Source organism: Chelonoidis abingdonii, chromosome 8 (assembly GCF_003597395.2).
Source record: "Chelonoidis abingdonii isolate Lonesome George chromosome 8, CheloAbing_2.0, whole genome shotgun sequence".
Lineage (NCBI taxonomy): Eukaryota > Metazoa > Chordata > Testudines > Testudinidae > Chelonoidis > Chelonoidis abingdonii.
The window spans coordinates 94,109,044-94,129,039 of NC_133776.1; the positions used below are offsets into that span (position 1 = coordinate 94,109,044).

Genomic DNA, 19,996 nt, shown 5'->3' on the forward strand with positions numbered 1-19,996 from the left:
CCTGTGCATATTACCTCTCCATACAAGCATTTTCTACCTCGATATTAAAGCCCATTCCTTAAATGTCATTGAGATTAAACCTAGCCTTGGCCCCAAAATTCAAAAGTAACATTTTTAAAGAGCCAAGATTGGATGAAAGGTGCTATGCTACTAGTGAACATTCACCCTGCTAAATTGTGGTTAGATGTTTGAGCCTAAAATTAACAGCTTGGTTAAAATTAACCACACACCATTACTAGAGTAATTCAGTCATTTTGATTTAGCTCTTTATTCTTTGTGTACTACCTAGCTGAAGTGTTATCTGCCTAATAAAGAGTTTTAGTTAAAAGTTGCAGTAACTATTTATAAACTAGAAATGGACTAAGATGGCTGCGTGCTCCTGTGGTTTTGCAGTGGATTCTCAAATGGGAAAATGCAATCGGGTTTTCTTTATTCAGAGTCCAGCCTTCTTTGCCAAAGGGAAAGACGGTGCCACAGTAGCAGAATATTCATCATCCAGTGATGAACTGCTCAGCAGCGATGAAGATGATATGATTCACACAAGGTTAGCTTTTTTCTTTTGTTACTAATTCTTTAAAATGCAGCGAACACCTCCGGGCTACTGCTGGTCCCCGACATAACACAGCCGCCTCCAGCTACAGCGCAGACAGGAAGGGGTTAAGCCCCAAGGAGGCATTTGTTCACCAGGGCCTAGGGAACCTGACTACAGGGGGAGGGTGCCTAGGGGAGAGCAGCCCCACACTCCCTGCGGGCAGGGCCCAGGGTGGTGGAGGGGCAGGTGAAGAGGATGCAGGGTTGGGGTGCGAACAGGCTAAAAATGGCTCCTCTCCCCACTCGAGAGCTGAGCTGAGGGGCAGAGAGGCTTCCCCAGGCCAGCGCTGTGCAGGGCTTTGGCACACTCAGGGCTCAGCATCTCCTGGCCAGTGCGGGGCTGGAGGTTCTTGGGCTTTCCCAGGGCACCAGCCCAGCCAGAGGCAGTGGGGGAAGGAAGGAGCTGGCCAGACTGTTGGTGAGCTGAGCAATTGGACCAGGGGTTGGTTCTCCACACAGCGCTGGGAGCGGGACGTGCCCCGCCGGGGGGGATATGGAGGAACAGTGGGGCTGGTGGGGGAAGAAGGGGCAAAGCAGGGAGAGGACAGCGAGAGAGGGAGCACGTAAAGTGCAGATTGGTGGGCAGCAGAGGTGACACATAACCGGCTGCCGCCTGGCACCTGCCCACACTCACCAGCCACCGCAGCTCGTAGCAGGGTGGGGCCCTGCTGGCCAAGAGCCAGCACGCTGCGGAGGCTGGGCTGACGGACCAGCAGGAGGAGCGACCTGGCCCCACACACTGCAGCTTCGCTCAGCCACCAGCCTTGCACACCCACTCACATTGTCAGCCACTGGACCCTCCTCCCCCCCACTCACTGCCGGTGGGTGGGCAGGTGGTTTGCAAGCAGAGATCTGGCCAGCAGCAGAAGTTGCGAGTACTGATGGGGGGTAGGAGGGCGGGAGACAGGATGTCTGGTCACCTTACATATGGGAAAAAAGTGTCTTGTCCCCTTGACCAAACCCCATTCACTGCTGCTGCTATGGAGGGTGTGAGGAGCAATCTCTGGGCATGTTTTCAGGGGAACCAGGACAGGGGCAGCTGTCTTTCGCCATGGGCTGTTCAGCAGAAATGGTTTGCGTGCTATTTGCTGCTCTGCTTATGTTGCCAGATAAGTCAGAATTGCCCTCTGTTCTTTTAATAAAGGACTTTCATGCATGTGGTCTGCATGTGTTAAACTATCTATATGCCTGTACAGCGTATGTGCATGTGTACTGCATTTATGCATATTAATACCACTCCAATGAGAATACATCTCCTGGGAGACTTCACAGTGTTCAAATAACTCCAGTTCCTCCTAAATCAGGGGATTTCTTGTGGCTCATTTTCATAGATCAGTTTCACATCTCAGCTCTGACTTTACAGGCACAGTTCATACTTGCCGACCCCTGGATTTGTATGGCTCTCTTTGGTCACAGTTAATAAAAGTGGATTTCAGTTTTCCTTCAGGGCAAGTCCCACTCACCTTCCTCATAAGAGCAGTTCAGCGATCCCTCCTCTGTCAGGTCATGCTTCCTTCCAGTGTTATTAGATTTACAATTGTTTAATTTAATACCTTCTGCAGAAGCAAATCATTGCTCTTCTTCGTGCTCTGTTCCTCTGAAAACAATAGTCCCTTGCACTGCACTGGCTCCACTGTTATTGCCTTTGCTTACATACGACAACTCCTATCAATTGTGATACAGCCCCAGTAGCACAATAGAGTTTTTCACACCAGGCTCCAGAACCAGTTAATAGAAAATTGGGGGGGAGGGAGCAGAAAATAAAAATAAACCTCAATGAAGCGTAATAATGAGAGACGCATAAATCACACATAAAATATACAAATACAAGTTCAGTCCTCCAATGGTGTAAATTCGACAACTATCATCAACTATCTTGCTGAGGATCTGGCCCTCAGAACATACCTTCATTTGTCAGGAGTGAGCAGAAGTCCAGGAGTCAGGAGATTTGGGATCTGTTGCCATACCTGCCACTAACTCACTATGTGATCTTGTGCATATCACTCACGCCTTTCTGTGCTTCAGTTTTCTCGTGTATAAAGTGTTAATGACAATAGTTTATGGACTTTTGTACAATGCTTTGAAACTCCACTATGCTGTGCCAGCACTGAAGACAATAAAAGCTCTCATGTGTTTCAAGGGAAGCCAGATCAGGCTCATGGATTCTGTGTGCACTCGATAGGAGGAACCCTATGCACTTTGTGCTCTTCCATTCCCATTGTATTAAGAACAATTGCACAGCTTGACTCTGGTTAGAGCAGAGTGTCATCATTGTTGTAATCATCTCCACCCCAGCCCACGCTCCTCCCTTTCCTTACAGCACAATGATGGCTGGGAAATTGTTGCTGAGGTTCACCTGAAGAAGATGCCCAGGGCACCTTGCCCTTCTCATCCAATACAGGCTAACTTTGAGTCTGGCCATGTGATTGGCTGCCCCGGAGGCCATAAAGGGATATCTGATTGGCATGGAGGGTGGCACTAACCTTTCCCTCTGTAGGCTGCTGCTGGGGGAAGGTGTGAGGCCAGTTCCTGCAGCCATAGCAATTATTTCCCACCCTACGAATGTGCTGAGGGAGGAGTTGGGTGGCTTATAGGTTGAATACATGGACATGTTATGCATATTTTTTCTAATATATTGCCATTTTCTTTTCCGTTGGGACAAACTCAGACAGCATTTGCATACCTTTTTGTGATTAGCATTGCTGCTACTCTTCAGGGCCTCATGTGGTTCTTCCTGGGCCAAAATTGAGGGGACGGAGGTGGTTATAAATTCCCAGATTATCATTTGGTATTTAGAGTTAATTGTTGTCGTGGGACATTAACATCCACTAGTAGAGACTTGCATGGATAGCCTCAGTGACTGCTGTGTCTGGAGCACAGGTTTAAGGCTTGTCATCCAGGCCTTGCGTCTAGGCCTAGCCAGGATGGAAGGTTTCATGACTGCTAGGGGCCCTCTCTCTGGCTTTTAGGTCAGTAAACTGCAGTTGAATGAAAGGGTAGCATATGATGGGGATGGTTGGCCATGGCCAGCTTTGCTGTACAAATACACATTTTCCACGTTTGTTTCTTTATTGTTGTTTCCTATTTATTTAATAATAATTGCAGCCTTTGGACAAAAATTCATTAGTGTGGGAGATACTTTCTTTGATGGGCAGGGGAGTGGGCAAAGTACATAGTCTAGCCTGTCTGAAGTGACTACTCCATGGACCAAATATCAGTTGCCTAATTGAAGTGGTGTCTGAAAAAATTATATTGGAGTCAATGGGGAAAGTATAAAGTAATCGCTTGGTATTTGGGTGGTAGAGGGGTGTCCTGTTACAAGTCGTCTTTAGTACCAGTTTCAGCATAAAGTCTATGTAGATTTGTGTGCAAGCTAATCAACTTGCTCCTATGCAAAAATATCCAAGTGTACTAGCTACTATTAATTCAGTGACGTTAGTTTATTTTAGAATGTGTGTGTTTTGTTTTCACCTTGCTTTGGTCTGCTCATTAATTGGAGTTTGTTACCAGGCAACTGCTAAGTAATGGAATGGCAGATTTCTCAAGGACAAGAGTTCCAGATGGAATTGAACTGAAACCCCAAAGCATTATAATAGAACAGAAGGTAATTTGGCCATTTGAAGGTGGGGACAGAGGGAAGGTGCGGGGAGTCAAATTGCCTATCATTGCTAATGTATGTGATAAACATCATTTCCATTTCTTCTGAACAGCATCCAGTCATTTTCCTGTCAAGTTTTGATCTGCAATTTCAAATTACAGCTACAAACCTTTAAACAATTTTGAAGTCATTTCAGCTTTTGGGTCTCCTATAAATCCGCTTATTATTACAAAATTGTGCCTCCTTATTTGTCTTTCTTTCTTACTGAGTAGAATAGTTTCTTGAATCAACAGATTTGTTAAAGGACCTACGTAACACAACATTATCAGTCATAATACAGAATTAGGGTCCAGATTTTTGACCCTCTTTATAATGTTTATAATTTAGGGAGAAATATCCTCTCACTTTTTCAATAATTACCCGTGAAAAATACCTTCATTCCTAGGAATTTAAGAAGTCATAAAGGACCCCCCACAAAACACGTATGTTGTGCTCTCTCACTCCATCTGCTGGCTCAGCTCCACCTGCATTAACTTGCAGACTGATCCCAGAGCAGATAATATTCCTGGTACACGATAAAAGAAAGCAAACAAAATAGAACCATTCTCTCCATTGGTGCCTTGAGAACACCAGGCTGGAGTAATAACAAAACTTTGCTCTTGCGGAGCGCCTATTATCCACAGACCTTGAAGCACTGACAAACAGTAATGAATTTATTCTCATTTCAAGGATGGTGAAGATGAGTCACAGAGAGATTGAGCGACTGCCCATGGTCATACAGGCAAACTGTGATAGAGCCAGCAATAGTGCTTAGGTTCCCGGACCCCAGCCCTGGCTTCTGAGCCTCAGTCACAATAGTGTCCTTCCTCTCTCTTAGGAAGGAATCAAATGTTGGTTCCGCAATAGAAAAAGCAGCAAGTCTGTAGCAAAAGAACTCTTAGGCTGTGTCTGCACTGTGGACCTTACAACAACACAGCTATGCTGCTGTAAGGTCTCCCATGTAGCCGCTCTTTGTGAGCAAGAGAGATCTCTCCTGCCGGCATAATTAAACCACTCCCAATGAGCAGCGTTAGCTGTGTCAGCAGGAGAGCCTCTCTTGCCGACATAGTGCTGTCCACACCAGCCCTTTCATCGGTGAAACTTACGTTGGGCTGGAGGGTGGTTTTCTCACACCCTTCACGGACAAAAGTTTTACCGACAAAAGTGGTAGTGTAGACAAAGCCCTAGGGTCATGCGTCAGAGACGGGATTACAAATCATAGAAATGTAGAGCAGGAAGGGACCTCAAGATGTCACCACGTACAGCCCCCTGAGACAGGGCAAAGGAAACCTAGACTTTCCCTCACAGGTGTTTGTCCAACCTGTTCCTAAAAATTTCCACAACCTCTTTCAGAGCTTACATACCTTTATAGTTAGAAAGTTCTTCCTAACATCTAACCTAAATCTCCCTTGCTGCAGATTAAGCCTTCTTGTGCTACCATCAGTGGCCATGGAGAACCCTTGATCACCATCCTCTGTATAACAGCCCTTACCGTATTTGAAGACTATTATCAGATGCCCCTGTCAGTCATCTTTTTTTCAAGATTAAACATGCTCAGGGGTGTGTTTTTAATTTTTTCTTAGGTCAGCTCAGGTTTTCCAAAGCTTTTGTCATTTTTGTTGCTCTCCTATGGACTCTCTCCAGTTTGTCCACATCTTTCCTAAAGCGTGGTGCCCAGAAATGGGCACAGTACTCCCACTGAGGCCTCCTCATTGCCACATAGAATGAGACAATTACCTCCCCTGTCTTATATACAAAACTCCTGTTAATACACCCCAGGATATTAGCCCAATGGCAAGTTTAAAAAAAAAGTAGAATAAAAAATGCTTCACAGCATCCCTTTAATTTCCAGTTCGTTATCTGGCTTTTAAAAGACAAGCAACTTCAATTTAGAATTCACTGCTTGTCTTCAGATATATTGGCCAGCATTCACAAAGGCTTAGTTTACTTCACTAGGTTGTTTATCAGCCAGCAAACCACACAGACTGCAGCTTCTGATTCAGCCAGTTTCTTTTTTTTTGCTTTAGTATAATTCAATAGGAAATTTCTAATGTAACACTTAGCATCCCATTGTTCCTACATCCCAGCACCGATGGTCCTCAAATACCATCCTTCCCCTTCATCCTCCATAGCAGACAGATCCTTCTGCACTCCACTCACCACCAAGAACATATATCAGTGTCTCAATGACCCTTGTTTAGTCATTTTCCCTGAAACTTGGCCTTTGTACCCAGAACCCTCTGCCCTACCACATCCATAGATGCTACTTGTGTGGTGTCTTATAACCCAGTGAGCTGACAGGTATAAGGAAGGCTGCAGTACAAAAATGCACTGTATTGGTAAGACTGAGATTCTTAGTCTTCCCAGTCTTTTCAATGTGCCTTTACTGAATGTAATTATGCCGTAATCAAATCTTACGGCTACAGTAAGTGAAAGTTTTAATGACAAGGACGATAATGAGGTATGGTCTGAGAACAGGGCTGGAATCAAGGAACTCATGAGTTCTGATCCCAGCTGTGACGCCAACTCTACCTGTGGTATAGGGGCAAATCATTTTGTTTCTGTGCCTTGTTTTTTCTACCTGGATGACAGTACCTCCTTACCTACCACTTGGGGATATGAAGATTTATTAATTAATTAATGAAGGCTATTTTGTAAATAAGGCACATTATTGATGGTGTTTAAATGCTTGTCATATATCAGCATATCCGTGCACTGTCATTTTAGTTTATTATTTTTGTTGGGTTGACATTTGTGCCATAAACTGATTTTCTTCAATTGATGTACCACATATAGTACTGTGCGTCCCCTCACAATGCCCCACCATCACTTTCTGTCCTACCTAGCCAGGGTTACACAACAAAACAAAAGTATGTTGTGGTGAATTTAACTTCCCAGTCTGTTTTCATGTGCAGAATCATATTGCGGGGAAACAAAGTTGTAGCACCCAGGAAGGACTGTGGAGCATACACAACCAGAACTATCTCCTGCCAGATCTCCTACAGCAAAGCCAAATTTCAGACTCCTCAGCAAACCAGCAAAAAGTTACCCAGAATAGCCAAGGACCTCCGAACAAATCTGTAAGTAATAAGGTATAGCTTCAAACTGTGTTCATTAGCTCCACTGCAATAGCACTTCCCTCCAGTCCTTCCTTTTCCCTGGCATAGGGGCCAAACGTGAAGGACTTTTAATCCAATGGATCAAGTCTCGTCAAGAGAAGAGATCTTTGGTCCCCTTCCTTTTCAAAGAGGCTTGAACCAGGGGCCAGTAGAAAGTCTTGGGTGCCCTAACCTGATCCCTAATTCCTCTTCTGTTTCTCCATCCATTCCTCCTCTACTTTCCCCTTATTCTTTACTCCCTCCTTTCCCCCCTACACAAACATTAGTATACTTCCCCTGCACTCCATTAGTGTACTTCTTCTCTTTTCCCATGGTGCTAATGCTCTTAGATTGCTTCCTTCAGCCCTGTCCTAGGGTGCTACCTTTTCTACCCATCCTCTCTCTGCTGTGCCAATGGTGCAAATCAGCAACATCAAAGGAACATCACCAGCACTGCCAGGTGAGGGATAACATTAACAGTGCAAATAAGTAATAACTCTCTCAAGAGACAGGTCTTTAAAAGAGGCCTGGGTTGCTGCACCAGCATCCTCCTGGCTGCTGAGAGGTTTGAATAATGTCCTACTTCAAATCAGACAGCAGGGAGTGATCTAAAAGTGAGGTGTCTGTTTCTCTCTCTCTTTCCCGAGGGACCGATTAGTTCACTTCTATACTGTGTCTTGTCATGACTCTTTGCTCAGGCTTCCTGCTTTGTAGTTCAGTTTGTACCACAAACTCACACTTCAGAATTGTTGTTCAGATCTAATTATGTCAAGTACAGTTTCATATAAACCTCAGAGAGCTTTCTGGTTACCAACAGTGATATGCAATATCTGTTCCCTGCTATCAACTTCTGAAGTGAAAACCGACCTTATTTTTCACTGTAGATATCAAGTGCTGAAAGTACGCCCTCAAAGGGTAGTTCATCATCTACCACATCCTTTACTTCGTTCATAGATCCTAGACTACTACAAATCTCATCTCCCAGCAGTCCAGCAGGACCTACTTGTAGCTCTCGTGAGTATGCTTGCTTCTATCGTAAAATGCATCATGCCTGGCTCTTTATTCTTGGAAATTAAGATTGGAATTTTCTGGTGACTTCTTGAAACTCTATATCAGTGGTGGCAAACTTTTTGGCCCAAGGGCCACATCTGGGTATGGAAATTGTATGGTGGGCCATGAATGATCACAAAATTGGGGTTGGGGTGCAGGAGGGGGTGAGGGCTCCAGCTGGGGGTGTGGGTGCTGGGATGGGGCCAGAAATAAGGAGTTCAGGGTGCAGGAGAGGGCTCCAGGGTGGGGTGTGTGGGGAGGGTGGGGGCTTCAGCTGGGGATGCGAGCTGTAGGGTGGGGCTGGGGATGAGAGATTGGGGGTGCAGGAGGGTGCTCTGGGCTGGGACCGAGGGGTTCAGAGGGTGGGAGGGGGATCAGGGCTGGGGGTTCGGGTGCGGGAGGGGCTCAGGGGGTGCAGGCTTTGGGCGGCATGTCCCCCTCTGGCTCCTACGCAGAGGTGTGGCCAGGCAGCTCTGCATTCTGCCACATCCACAGGTGCTGCCTCTGCAGCTTCCATTGGCTGCAGCTCCCAGCCAAGGGGATCTGTGGGGGCAGCACTTGGGGTGGCGGCAACGTGCAGAGCCCCCTGGCTGCCCGTACGCAAAGGAGCCGGAGCGGGGACATGCCTCCGCTTTCGGGAGCCGTGTGGAGCCACAGCACCTGTGGAGCAGGGTAAGCCCTGGACCCCACTCCCTAGCAGGAGCTCAAGGGCTGAATTAAAATGTCTGAAGGGCCAGATGTGGCCCCCAGACCATAGTTTGCCCACCTCTGCTCTAAATCCATGTTAATAGTGTTGGATTTCATTCCACTGCTTCTGCCCAGGTTCCTGATGAAGTGTGCATTACTCTGTTCTTGTGTTAGCCCAATGCATATTCATGAATACATCCAAAACTGTGCCGACATATGGTTCTACCTCATGCTACGTTATGTTTTGCAGAAATTATTCCCTGGGTGTTGAAACATGCATCTCTCTGGAGTTGCTTTCAAATTTCAATAAACAAGTCATGTGTGAGGTGTGACCAAGGTGTGAGACATCTTTCATGACTCCCTGTGTCTTTTCTTCCAGCATCTAGCCCCAAAGCAGAGCCTATTAGGAGAGGGAATGCAAGGAAAGGCTCTGTTGTCAATGTCAACCCGACAAATATCCGGCCACAGAGTGACAGTCCAGAAATTCGCAAATACAAGAAGAAATTTAATTCAGAGATCCTGTGTGCTGCTCTGTGGGGTAAGCTTAGAAATGAAGGGGCACCTGTCTAGTTAGAAAACAGAGGGACAGCATGTTTCTGACAATATAGGCGACGCTGATATTTTGCATTTGTATTGCACATCTTATCCCAGAGATGGGGATGGATAGCTCAGTGGTTTGAGCATTGGCCTACTAAACCCAGGCTTGTGAGTTCAATCCTTGAGGGAGCCATTTAGGGATCTGGGGCAAAAATCTGTCTGGGGATTGGTCCTGCTTTGAGCAGGGGGTTGGACTAGATGACTCCCTGAGGTCCCTTCCAACCTCAGTATTCTGTGAGCTATTTACCTATAGCAGCATTCAAATGAAGCCACATTAGAGGTGGAAGGTGACATCCAGATGAATCTCCATTGCAAAACTTTCTGTTCAGCAGGGTGGGAGGACATTTTGGTGAAGGCACTAAATTAAAATCTTTCTCACTGAAAGAGCCAAGAGCTCATCATTCGCTTCCAGAGAGTCAGCACCTGTGTTTTTAAAGCTTTTTGCCAGAAGGTTTCCCACACAGTAAGCCACACAATATTTTATGAATCTTCCTTAGCTGAATGAAGTGCTGAATTGATCGTGCCAAGCTTTGCCAAATTATCCCTCAGGTTCTGGAAAGTGGGGCGGGGGGGGGATTGCTCCCTCTCTTCCCCTCCGCGGCAGCCCCCGAGCTGGAGCTGGGAAGGAGGAGTGTCTCTCTCTCTCTCCCCCACCATAGCAACCCCCAAGCTGGAGGTAGGCAGGAGGGGGTCTCTCCCCTGCCACAGCAGCCACAGGCTTCTTTCTCTGGCCACTGCGGCCCTGCATATCCTAAATTCCCCCCACCCCTTCTTCTCATCCCACGGCCCCCTCCCACCTACCCCCATTCCTCCCAAGGCCACCACTTCACCTTACATGTGCATCTTCTCCAGGGTCCAGACATCTAATTAGTGGAGCCACGCCTGCATGGCTCCACTAATTAGGTTGGTGGCCCTTCATTCTCGTGTGCGTGGCCACCCAGGTGCACACCTTAGAGGGAACTATCCACGGACCACCTAAGTGGAGCTCACGGACCACCAGTGGTTGGCGGACCAGTTTGAGAATCTCTGCCATAGAGTCTTTCTATGCGTATCTTCTCTAGAAGCTAAAACAGATTGAGACATCAATTCTATCGGAGGCTGAACTCCCTCTTGAGAAATTTGTGGGAGTCGAGGTACTCAGCACCTTGCAAAATCAGGCACTTACAGAGAGAACACTATGGATATAAATCAGCACAGATTTATTAACTCCAGGGGAGCAACTCCACTTTAGCCCAGTTGTGGATGGGGCCTGCATTTCCTGGTGCCTTTGCTCTGAAATGGTTTTCATCATCCATCTGTTTTAGGAGAAGAAAGAAGATGAGCTCTGTGTAGCTGACACAATATTTACCTCCAGTCAGCTTGAGTCTCACATGAAAAGCAAAATAAATGAATGAAATAGGGGAAACGCTATCCAAAGGAAATGCGGATTTCCAGTATACGGCTTCACTTTTGTTTAATGCATGTTTAAAGGAGGCCAAGATTTTAAATTAAGAACAGGACAGCGTAGCAAAGTCTGTAATTACATGTATGCTGAGATTGAATAACTCCAGGTCCTCATCGGAGCTTTGCCAGTAGAAACGATGGTTTTGTGCAGTGTGATTCTTTATGCCATTTTATTTCCACTACAACATGCTGATTAGGAACCTTACCAACTATGCCAGCCAAACTGAATCCCCATCCGGTGGGTGTCAGTTCATGTCAGCAGCCCATTGGAGCCTTCACTTTGTTGGGAATAATTAGATTTCAGAAGGATTCACTCCATTAATTTGGCATTCGAAAGCGTATTTATGAAACACGGAAATTTTCACTCCTAAACAATCCACTTCCTAGCATCACCTGTTCCTTTTCTAGTGTGCCTCGTGCTTGGGACTGTTACCCCTCATTGAATTTGAGGTGAGAGGTGGTTCATAGATTTTAAGGTCAGAAGGCACCATTATATTGTCTAGTCTGACCTCCTGCGTAATGCAGGAGCATTAGTGGAGTTGCAGTTCTGCGATATTCACAGACTGCTTTTGGGATCACAAAGCAGTTTAAATCCACGTTGACTTCAGGGGGACTACTCATGCTTAAAGTTACATGTGTACTTAAGTACTTAGCTGGATTGGGGTTTTATTGCATTGTGAAATAGTGAGAATTCTGTAATTCACTTTTCACGAGGTCATCTGCATAGTGCCAGATAATATATCCGAGGCAGTTAAGAGAAGGAAGTCTAAAGCAGAGTCAGTTATAGATAAGCAATTAATGCTGAAATGTGCTATGACTCAGTAGACAATTTACAGTGGTTTTTATGTACTAACAGGAGTAAATTTACTGGTGGGGACGGAGAACGGGTTATGGCTGCTGGACCGAAGTGGACAAGGAAGGGTTTACTCGCTGATCACAAGGAGACGATTCCAGCAAATGGATGTTCTGGAAGGACTCAATGTGCTAATCACCATATCAGGTTTGTTCAGTGTCTAAAAGTATCTGACCCACTTTATAAATTATAAAGAAGAATTAGGTTATGAATTAGGTTATCGACTTCCCTCTTGTAGGACAAAGCAGGACAATTATTTTTGCTAATAAGAAAGCATTCTTCGGATAGCTGATATTTGCATCCTCCTTCCAGATTCGACTGTGACCTGGGATATGCCATTACATGCTTAATGTGTAAAATGATTTGTGAGATATAAAAATGTGCTGAATGTTTAAAACTGACTGGTTCCCATCATTTCATTGCTGTTAAGGCAGTCTGTGTTTGGTTAATTGTTTATATAACATGTGAGCATCGCTCTAAGCAGATTTCCATCCAAAAAAATTGTTACATCACATCAGTGTATGGCTGGCAAGAGGGCAAACGTATCATGTGAGGTCTGAGGTCCTCAGCTCCCATTGGCTGCCATGGCAGCTGAGGATGCTTAGCACTTCACAGGATCTGGCCCTGGATGGGTAGATTGGAATGGCTGCTATTTATACACAGGTTGGACACAGTGCATTTGGCATAGCTGAAGCCCAGATTTGCTCGTTCCGACTTTCCACGTGATGCAACCTCCCTTTTGAGCCTCTATTTTGGCTCTAGAATGCTATTTGCCTTATGTAGGTCTAAAAACAAAATTAAAAAGACTTCTTGAGATAAGGAATCATGAAATAACCCCCCCGCCCCGGTCATAGGGTTCACTCACTAGTGGTGGCACCTCCTCCCGGTGGTTCTGGGGATTAGCCCTTGCCAGGCGCTGCCCTCCTCTGGCAGTGTCGCTACCTGTTGTCTCTTTTACCCTGAGGCCCCTCTTACGCCCGGAGCTGCAGCTTCCTGTTCGTGGCTTGGCCCTCCCACTAAGTTCCTCCCTTTCCAGGGAAATCAAAGTCCTTCAGGACCAGCTAGCTGGCTGGTGTCGCCAATGCCCTGCGCCACTTCCCAGTGGCTGGCAGGAGAACCCAGACCCACCCTCTACACTGGGTTCCAGGCCAGGGTTCCTATGACAAGCAGCCAAGCTCTGTATGGTCCTACCCCTTGCTGCTGTTTCCCTGGGCTTCGTCCTCCTCATCTGGCGTCCTCTTTCTGGGTTTGCCAGTCCAACCTCCCTCCTCCCAGGCAGTGACTGTAGACTATTTCCTTCTCGCCCCTTGCTGCTCTCAGCTTCTGGGCTTTATACAGCCCCCTCCTGTTCCTGCCCATTTCCAATGAGTGCCCTGCTGCCTGTCTGCTTCTTCAGGTGCAGCCTAGGCAGTTAATTGGCCTGCCTAGCCCTTCAACCTCTCCAGAACTTGTGTGGGGTGGGCACCGCCTCACACCCTCCAACAGGAATCCAAAGAAAATAGGTGCCTACAATGAAGGCTGACAATGAATTGGAACTGATGTAACTCCCCCATCCAGAATGGCTTTTCCAGACCATGTCTGTAACCCTCCCTTCAGAGTGGTGTGACAGAAGTCTAGGGGCTGCCATTCTGTGGGTGGAAGGAAAAAGCTTCGTGTGAGGTATCAAGATTAGGAAAAGAGAAAAAAATAAATACGGGTGTGTAAGGGCCACAATGCAATCGGTGTGTCGGTCCCATGGTAGACATCAGCACCACATGAGGTCTCCTCTTCTGCACTGCTGGCCTCATATCTCAAGTGAAACGACACAAATCTCTTGGTACTCTGGGTCATAATAATCCCGGAGGCTGACTACAAGAGATTTGTACTGCTCTGAAGTAAAATGGGTTGCCTCTTTTTCTGATCTGTGCATGGCAGGCAAAAAGAATAAGCTGAGGGTGTATTATTTATCCTGGCTGAGAAACAAGATTTTGCGCAACGATCCAGAGGTGGAGAAGCGGCAAGGCTGGGTGTCTGTGGGAGACCTGGAAGGCTGCGTGCACTACAAAGTCGGTGAGTCTCGTTCCTGGGCAGCCATACGCAGTTCTCCTTTCCTATCTGATCATACGTATTGGCTACATTTTCCTTCACCTTTATTGAAAAATTATATCTGGGCTTTGACATTTCTTCAAACCTGCATGCAGTACATCAAGAATGCCCCATCCCTTCAATTCCACATTGCTCCTCCCTTAGCAGCCTGCGAAGGTTGTCTGAACTGAAAGGCAGGACGCTTCTGTTGCTCAGCCAGTGATTTCAGCATTCTGGGGTTGGCTGGCATCCTTACTACTAGTGGCATTTTTCACCTCTGTCATACCAGTTTCCTCTTCTGGCCCCGAGTACCTGCGCAGTAACAGCATCATTGGGATGCCTGCAGGTGATTGATCAGGATGGGTGTCCCACAATCCGTCCCTGTCTCTATATTGTATAAGCCCTAAATATACATATCAACGTTATACTTAAGTATGCAATAAAATGCATTTGTGACCCTCGCTGAACTATCATCTGGCTTTTATTTGGCTTCTGCATAGCGCACCTTTGAAGATGAACACTAGTATGTGTGACAGTCATTATTACTTTAGAACGCAAGATATTTCAGTGATTCATGCTGTAGCAGAACATAAAATAGATTTGACTGTATTAAAAGATGCTATATTATAATTGTGTTTTCCCAAGCAATATAGCAAACTAATGGGTGGGTGGGTGNATGGGTTGGTGGGTGGGATGGGAGGTCTTTGCCTTATACTCTGTTTTATTGCATTGCTTTTACAACACAGTGCTTTAAAATTGGCATGGTTTAGAATGAAATCAGGACAGAAAGCTAAATCTGTGTGAACATATAATTATTTTCTTTTTAATTCTAGTGCATCTGCATTTATTTTCAACTCTAATGGCTCATTTTTAGGTTTTATAAAGAAAAGTGTACACAAATGTAAATGTACACTTGTTTGCAGCTTCTGGGAGGATGGACATGAGATAGAAAATAACTTAAGTAATTTGACAAAATGGTCACACACAAGATTCTCGGGGAGCCAGAAAACCTCTAACATCTGGAGAATCCCCTGCAAACCTCAGACAAAAAGCCTCTCTGCACCTTGACATTTCCAATTTACCAAACTGTGGTCATGTCTATAGGAGTTGTGCGGATGCCCTTGGACTTTGCAGACAGCATCCTCTTCTCAACTTTGACCTTCAGCAAAATGCAATGTATTCCTCTCTTTCCGTAGTCAGATAGACAGGGATTGTCTCTGTTTCTTTGCTGCTTTGGACAAGCAGCAGCTGCTATTTCACTATTTGCAAATCCTTGTGTATTCTGACCTTTGTCCTTACGGGCACTTTTCCTGTAGAGAGCAAGAAAAGACTGTTTTTTATTTTTCTTCGTAGGTTGGCCTTTCTCATCAGTATACCATCCTTGTCCAGCCCCACCCCTTCACCCAGCTGCCATTATGTGTTGTGCCTGTTTGAAATGGTCCTGTTTGAGCAGCATGTGCTGAGCACACTCTTACTCCCCCAGAAATAATTCTTACCTAACTCATGTAACACCTGTGTCTTTTTTAGAGAACATGACTGTAATTTGCCACACAGACACTGAATGTAAAATGAGGCAGAAATGTGTAGGAAAGCAACACCCTTCTGGCCTGGTCTATTTCCGAGGGAAATGCTCATGTCTGGCAGAATTAAAATAAAACAGACCAAAAAAGCCTTAATTTTCAGTGCCCGGCTCTGTGTTTACTGTTCATAAACCCAACGTGAGTTTAACCAACTCAAAGAAATTGCTCCTTTCGGAAATGCTTGACACGTGGGGAGGCCACCGCCGACACACACGCTGAGATGAGAATAAAGCCTTTAGAGCTCCACGAAGGAGCTCAGCAAACCACTGGCCCTCCTTTTGTAGACTAGAAGATATCACAACATGTGCTTGATAGCGTCGCTAAGTAATGCCGGCGGGGGTCTGTAGCATGACAGAAAATCCTTTCAAAAAGCAATTGTCTATGGAAGAGTGTGCACAGCTGTTTATCCCATGATTTCCCCAGCCTCTAGCAGCGAATTGAGGCCATCTCACTGAATAGAAGCAGAAATGGATGATCGAGACTATTATGGCAGGCTTTTTGTTATTTGTTTGTACAGGACCTCGCGTGATGGGCCTGGGGGCATCCATGCACTCCTGCAATACCCACACTAAACCAAATAAATAAGAAACATAACCAAAAGAGTATGGAAGTGGAGATGAAGTCTTATGGCCACTGCCATAAAGCCACGATAGAGCCCTTAGCTTCTCTGAGAATGGGAATAATAGACTTGCTTGGTTGATAGGGGCAGTGTAAAGACTAATTCATTAAGTTTTTTATACTGCTTTGAGATCTGTACAACGAAAGGTGCTATAGAACGGCCCAACTCAGTGCCCACTGAAGGTAACGGAATGACTCCAATAATGAGCATTGGATCTGGCACTAGGGACAAGGCATCACTATTATAATTGTTAAGCATTCATGCCAGAAATCTGACTGTAGAGTTTCTTGTCCAACCCAGGAACAGAAAATTATCCTCTGACCTATATACATTGAGTCTAAAAGCTTTGACTTCCCATCACGAATACTAGTAATGAACTGCTTGCAAACACTGCACAGATCTTTCTGTGCCTCAGTTTACCCATCTTTAAAATACCACCTTTGAAAAGAATTTTGAGCAGCAGACGACGGTATAGGCCCAAGTGTAGACTTCAATAAAATAATAATTTTGCATTGCTTCCTTCCTCTCTTGGGTCCCTATAGTGACCACGTAGGCCCCCGTCTTGTATACACCTATGCATGTGAGTAACTTCATCGCATACAAAAGTGCTTGCATGAACAGAGCCTTCTTGATTGTCTGTAAGTAGCTAGCATAAATTTTGGGTGATAAATATTAATAATAGCAATAAGCACTGGCTGTGTTACTGAAAGTTATTGAACTATAGGTTCAAAGTAAAAGAGAGATTCTTTACAAGTAGTTGTTAAATATCAACAACCAGCATCTAATCCCATTACTCAGTGAATGGTACCTTACTCTAAAAATAGTCCCATTGAAATTATTGGGTGTGATTAAGGGCATCGGAATCTGAACTCGAAGTATTTTTTATTTGTATGGGCCATCTGAAACTGAAATAATTGTTCCTTTTGTATTGTAGTGAAATATGAGAGAATCAAATTTCTTGTTATTGCTTTGAAAAGCTCTGTGGAGGTGTATGCTTGGGCTCCAAAGCCCTATCACAAATTTATGGCTTTTAAGGTAAGACCTCATCTTGGTTTAAAGGTATCATTAGCACCCACTGTTTTATCCCCCATCGGCTGTTCCAGATTTTGTTGCTTTGTGTAACATTTATTTTTAATTTAGGAGCAAATGAGTAAACTTTTTTTTAATTTAGACCATTTTGCTCACCGTGCAAATGCCACATATCAAATTGTCTCTTAAACATTGCAGACATGCTTTTACTAACAATCAACAATTGTTTAAAACATCTTGTCTAAAATATGTGTCTGGACACACAAGCAAATGAACTGCCTCAACAGTAAGGGGAAATAATTCCTAAGAGTGCACAATGTTGGTCTAATACCCTATAAAAATCAGGGGAGAGGGGGTTAGGGCACCTAAAGGAGTTAGGAACCTTATGCAAGTCAATAGGAGTTGGATACCTGACTCCCTTAGAATTCTTTAATCGTAAAATCGCAGCCATGAGGTCAGTAAGAAAGGTCCCATTGACTTCAGTGGGAGCAAAATATAGCCAGCACTGAGCACTTCTGGAGATGTCACCCAAAATTAATCAAATTTAGCACAGAAATGTGACTGATGACCATCGTGCATAATTCAGCTTCTAGATTACAGAATCAGTAAGGTAGTGTCATCAATATTTAATTTCAAGTATGTGGAAAGAAACACCTAAACCTTTTGTGACAGAGACTGAACAAACTTCTGGGTTTCATCCAAAATAAACAGTAGAAAGTTGATTGAAGCAGACTGTTACTCTGAGACAGGAAATCGCAAACTCAGATCTTTGATCAACAGAGAAATGAAATAAGAATGCTGAAATACTAGAAGATGGCATGGCTCAGACAAGGGACCAAATTTTGTTTGATTTATCCAGCAGTTCATAGACTTAAGTGGGACTAATCACCTGAGTTAGATAAACAGATACTAACTGTAAGGCCGAATTCTGCCCTTAGCTATAGAATATTGGGATTACAAGTGTAACTGAGAAGAGAATTTGACCCTGTGTCTAGTATAGGGATGTATTTTTAATAAACTGACTCTTTACATTAGAAGTAGTAACTCCTTTGTCTTCAGTATATAATTAATATGTCTAATTAATAGATCATTGAATGTACTCAGTTACAATAAACTAGGTCAGGAGATAAAGTGCTGCCTATGAATATCTTTACAGCTCATCTTTTGTGGTTTTGGTACATTTATCGTCACACCTTCCTCTGTTGTTCTTTTACACTTCTCATTAACTTGCACCTTTTGGTTGAACAAGGAAGATAATAAAATTCCATTGTAACACAGGAACAGGGACACTGATGTAAATGTGACATATAACCACCCAGTTTTTGAGTTCTAGTAAATATTGAAAAAGGTCATATTTGTAAATGTAAAAATAACAAACCCAGAAACCAGCGACTCAGTTAGCAGTTACTATATTCAGAATGTATTTGTAATTGTATCTGACTTTTTTTTCTCTTTCCAGTCATTCACTTCACTTCATCACAAACCGCTGTCAGTTGACCTGACAGTTGAAAATGGACAAAGATTAAAAGTGATCTATGGCTCCCAAGTGGGATTTCATGCTATCGATGTGGACTCTGGGTCTGTGTATGACCTGTACTTGCCAACTCATGTAAGATATTACTTCCTAAGGCTGAAATAATTGAGCTGTTTCCTTATTTATTCCTCATTGCTATAGGTTAATGGTGATTAGATCAGTGGTTTGGATCTAGGTTATCTTCTAAGAATGTGTATAATTTAGGTTAGCCAACAAACTTTTAGTGTTCGAACACTTTAGAAGCACCATGCAGATGGACCCCTGTGCTCACAGTAGGTCTCTGTGCAGAGACAGCGGTCCACTAGGATGGATTTCTGTGCACGAATGGGGTCTAACTACAAAATGAGCCAAAGCAAATCCCCTGAACTTTGGGGAGATTTGATTCCAGATCAAAACTTTATTGTCTGTGCTCTGAACTTTTTACTCTTTTTACATGTTATCCACCCCCCCACTCTGCATCTTCCAACGCAGAGAAACCCACTCCTATGGCATCTTATCTCTGGAAACCCAGCTGAAGATCAGGCCAACTCCTAGGCACCCAGACAAGCAGCACCTGCCAAACTATGCCAGTGCAGTAATTCTAGTAGTTACCGTGATGTTAATTTTGTAAACTCATTTGCATTAAAATGTAACTTATGTAGATATCTAGTTGTTGAAAACAATTCTTTCTATTGATCCACTTGCTAAAGGCCCATGTTATTTTTATATGTGGCATGAAGTGGTTTCTTTCGTCAAGATAGTAGCATCATTGATTATGGCACCATTCAAAGTTCAGACTAGTTTATAAGTCTAACCAGGATTGCCTGCCCACTGCATGTGTAATTTGGTTGCTCAGCATGGCAAACAATTTCTAGCACAATAGATAAAAGGCAAGGGACAAGGTGAACCCTTTTAAAAGATTTACTTTTGCAGCTCACTCCAGATATAATGAGGTACATCAGGAAAGATATTTCCCAGGTGAACGCCCTGAATATGGGGCACCTGTAGAAGAGGTGTGACTCCCTTTGGGTGCCTCTTCCACTGTAAGTCAGCGTGTGCTAAAAATACTTTTTCCCTCAAGAGTCTTGGATCAGAAATAAATGTGCTGCTACAGTGGGCTGTATCTGTTGTAGTATTTTGTTATTTTGGGGACTGTCTGATAGATGATAATTATCACAAGGCAGTTTTCAGTGTTGGCAGCCCAGACTTATTTTAATCTAACAGACTGAACTGAG

The 19,996-nt window shown here is 44.4% G+C and overlaps 1 protein-coding gene across 1 annotated transcript in view; it reads left to right on the top strand.

Annotated features, from left to right (window-relative positions):
* The window catches only part of NRK (Nik related kinase), a 126,871-nt gene that overhangs the window by 92,813 nt on the left and 14,062 nt on the right, over positions 1-19,996 (top strand). The window contains exons 20-28 of the mRNA XM_032767056.2: positions 438-544; positions 4,102-4,195; positions 7,144-7,308; positions 8,211-8,340; positions 9,443-9,601; positions 11,960-12,103; positions 13,871-14,005; positions 17,154-17,254; positions 18,708-18,857. Coding sequence (XP_032622947.1) covers positions 438-544; positions 4,102-4,195; positions 7,144-7,308; positions 8,211-8,340; positions 9,443-9,601; positions 11,960-12,103; positions 13,871-14,005; positions 17,154-17,254; positions 18,708-18,857 — 1,185 coding nt within the window. The remainder of the gene's footprint in view (positions 1-437; positions 545-4,101; positions 4,196-7,143; positions 7,309-8,210; positions 8,341-9,442; positions 9,602-11,959; positions 12,104-13,870; positions 14,006-17,153; positions 17,255-18,707; positions 18,858-19,996) is intronic.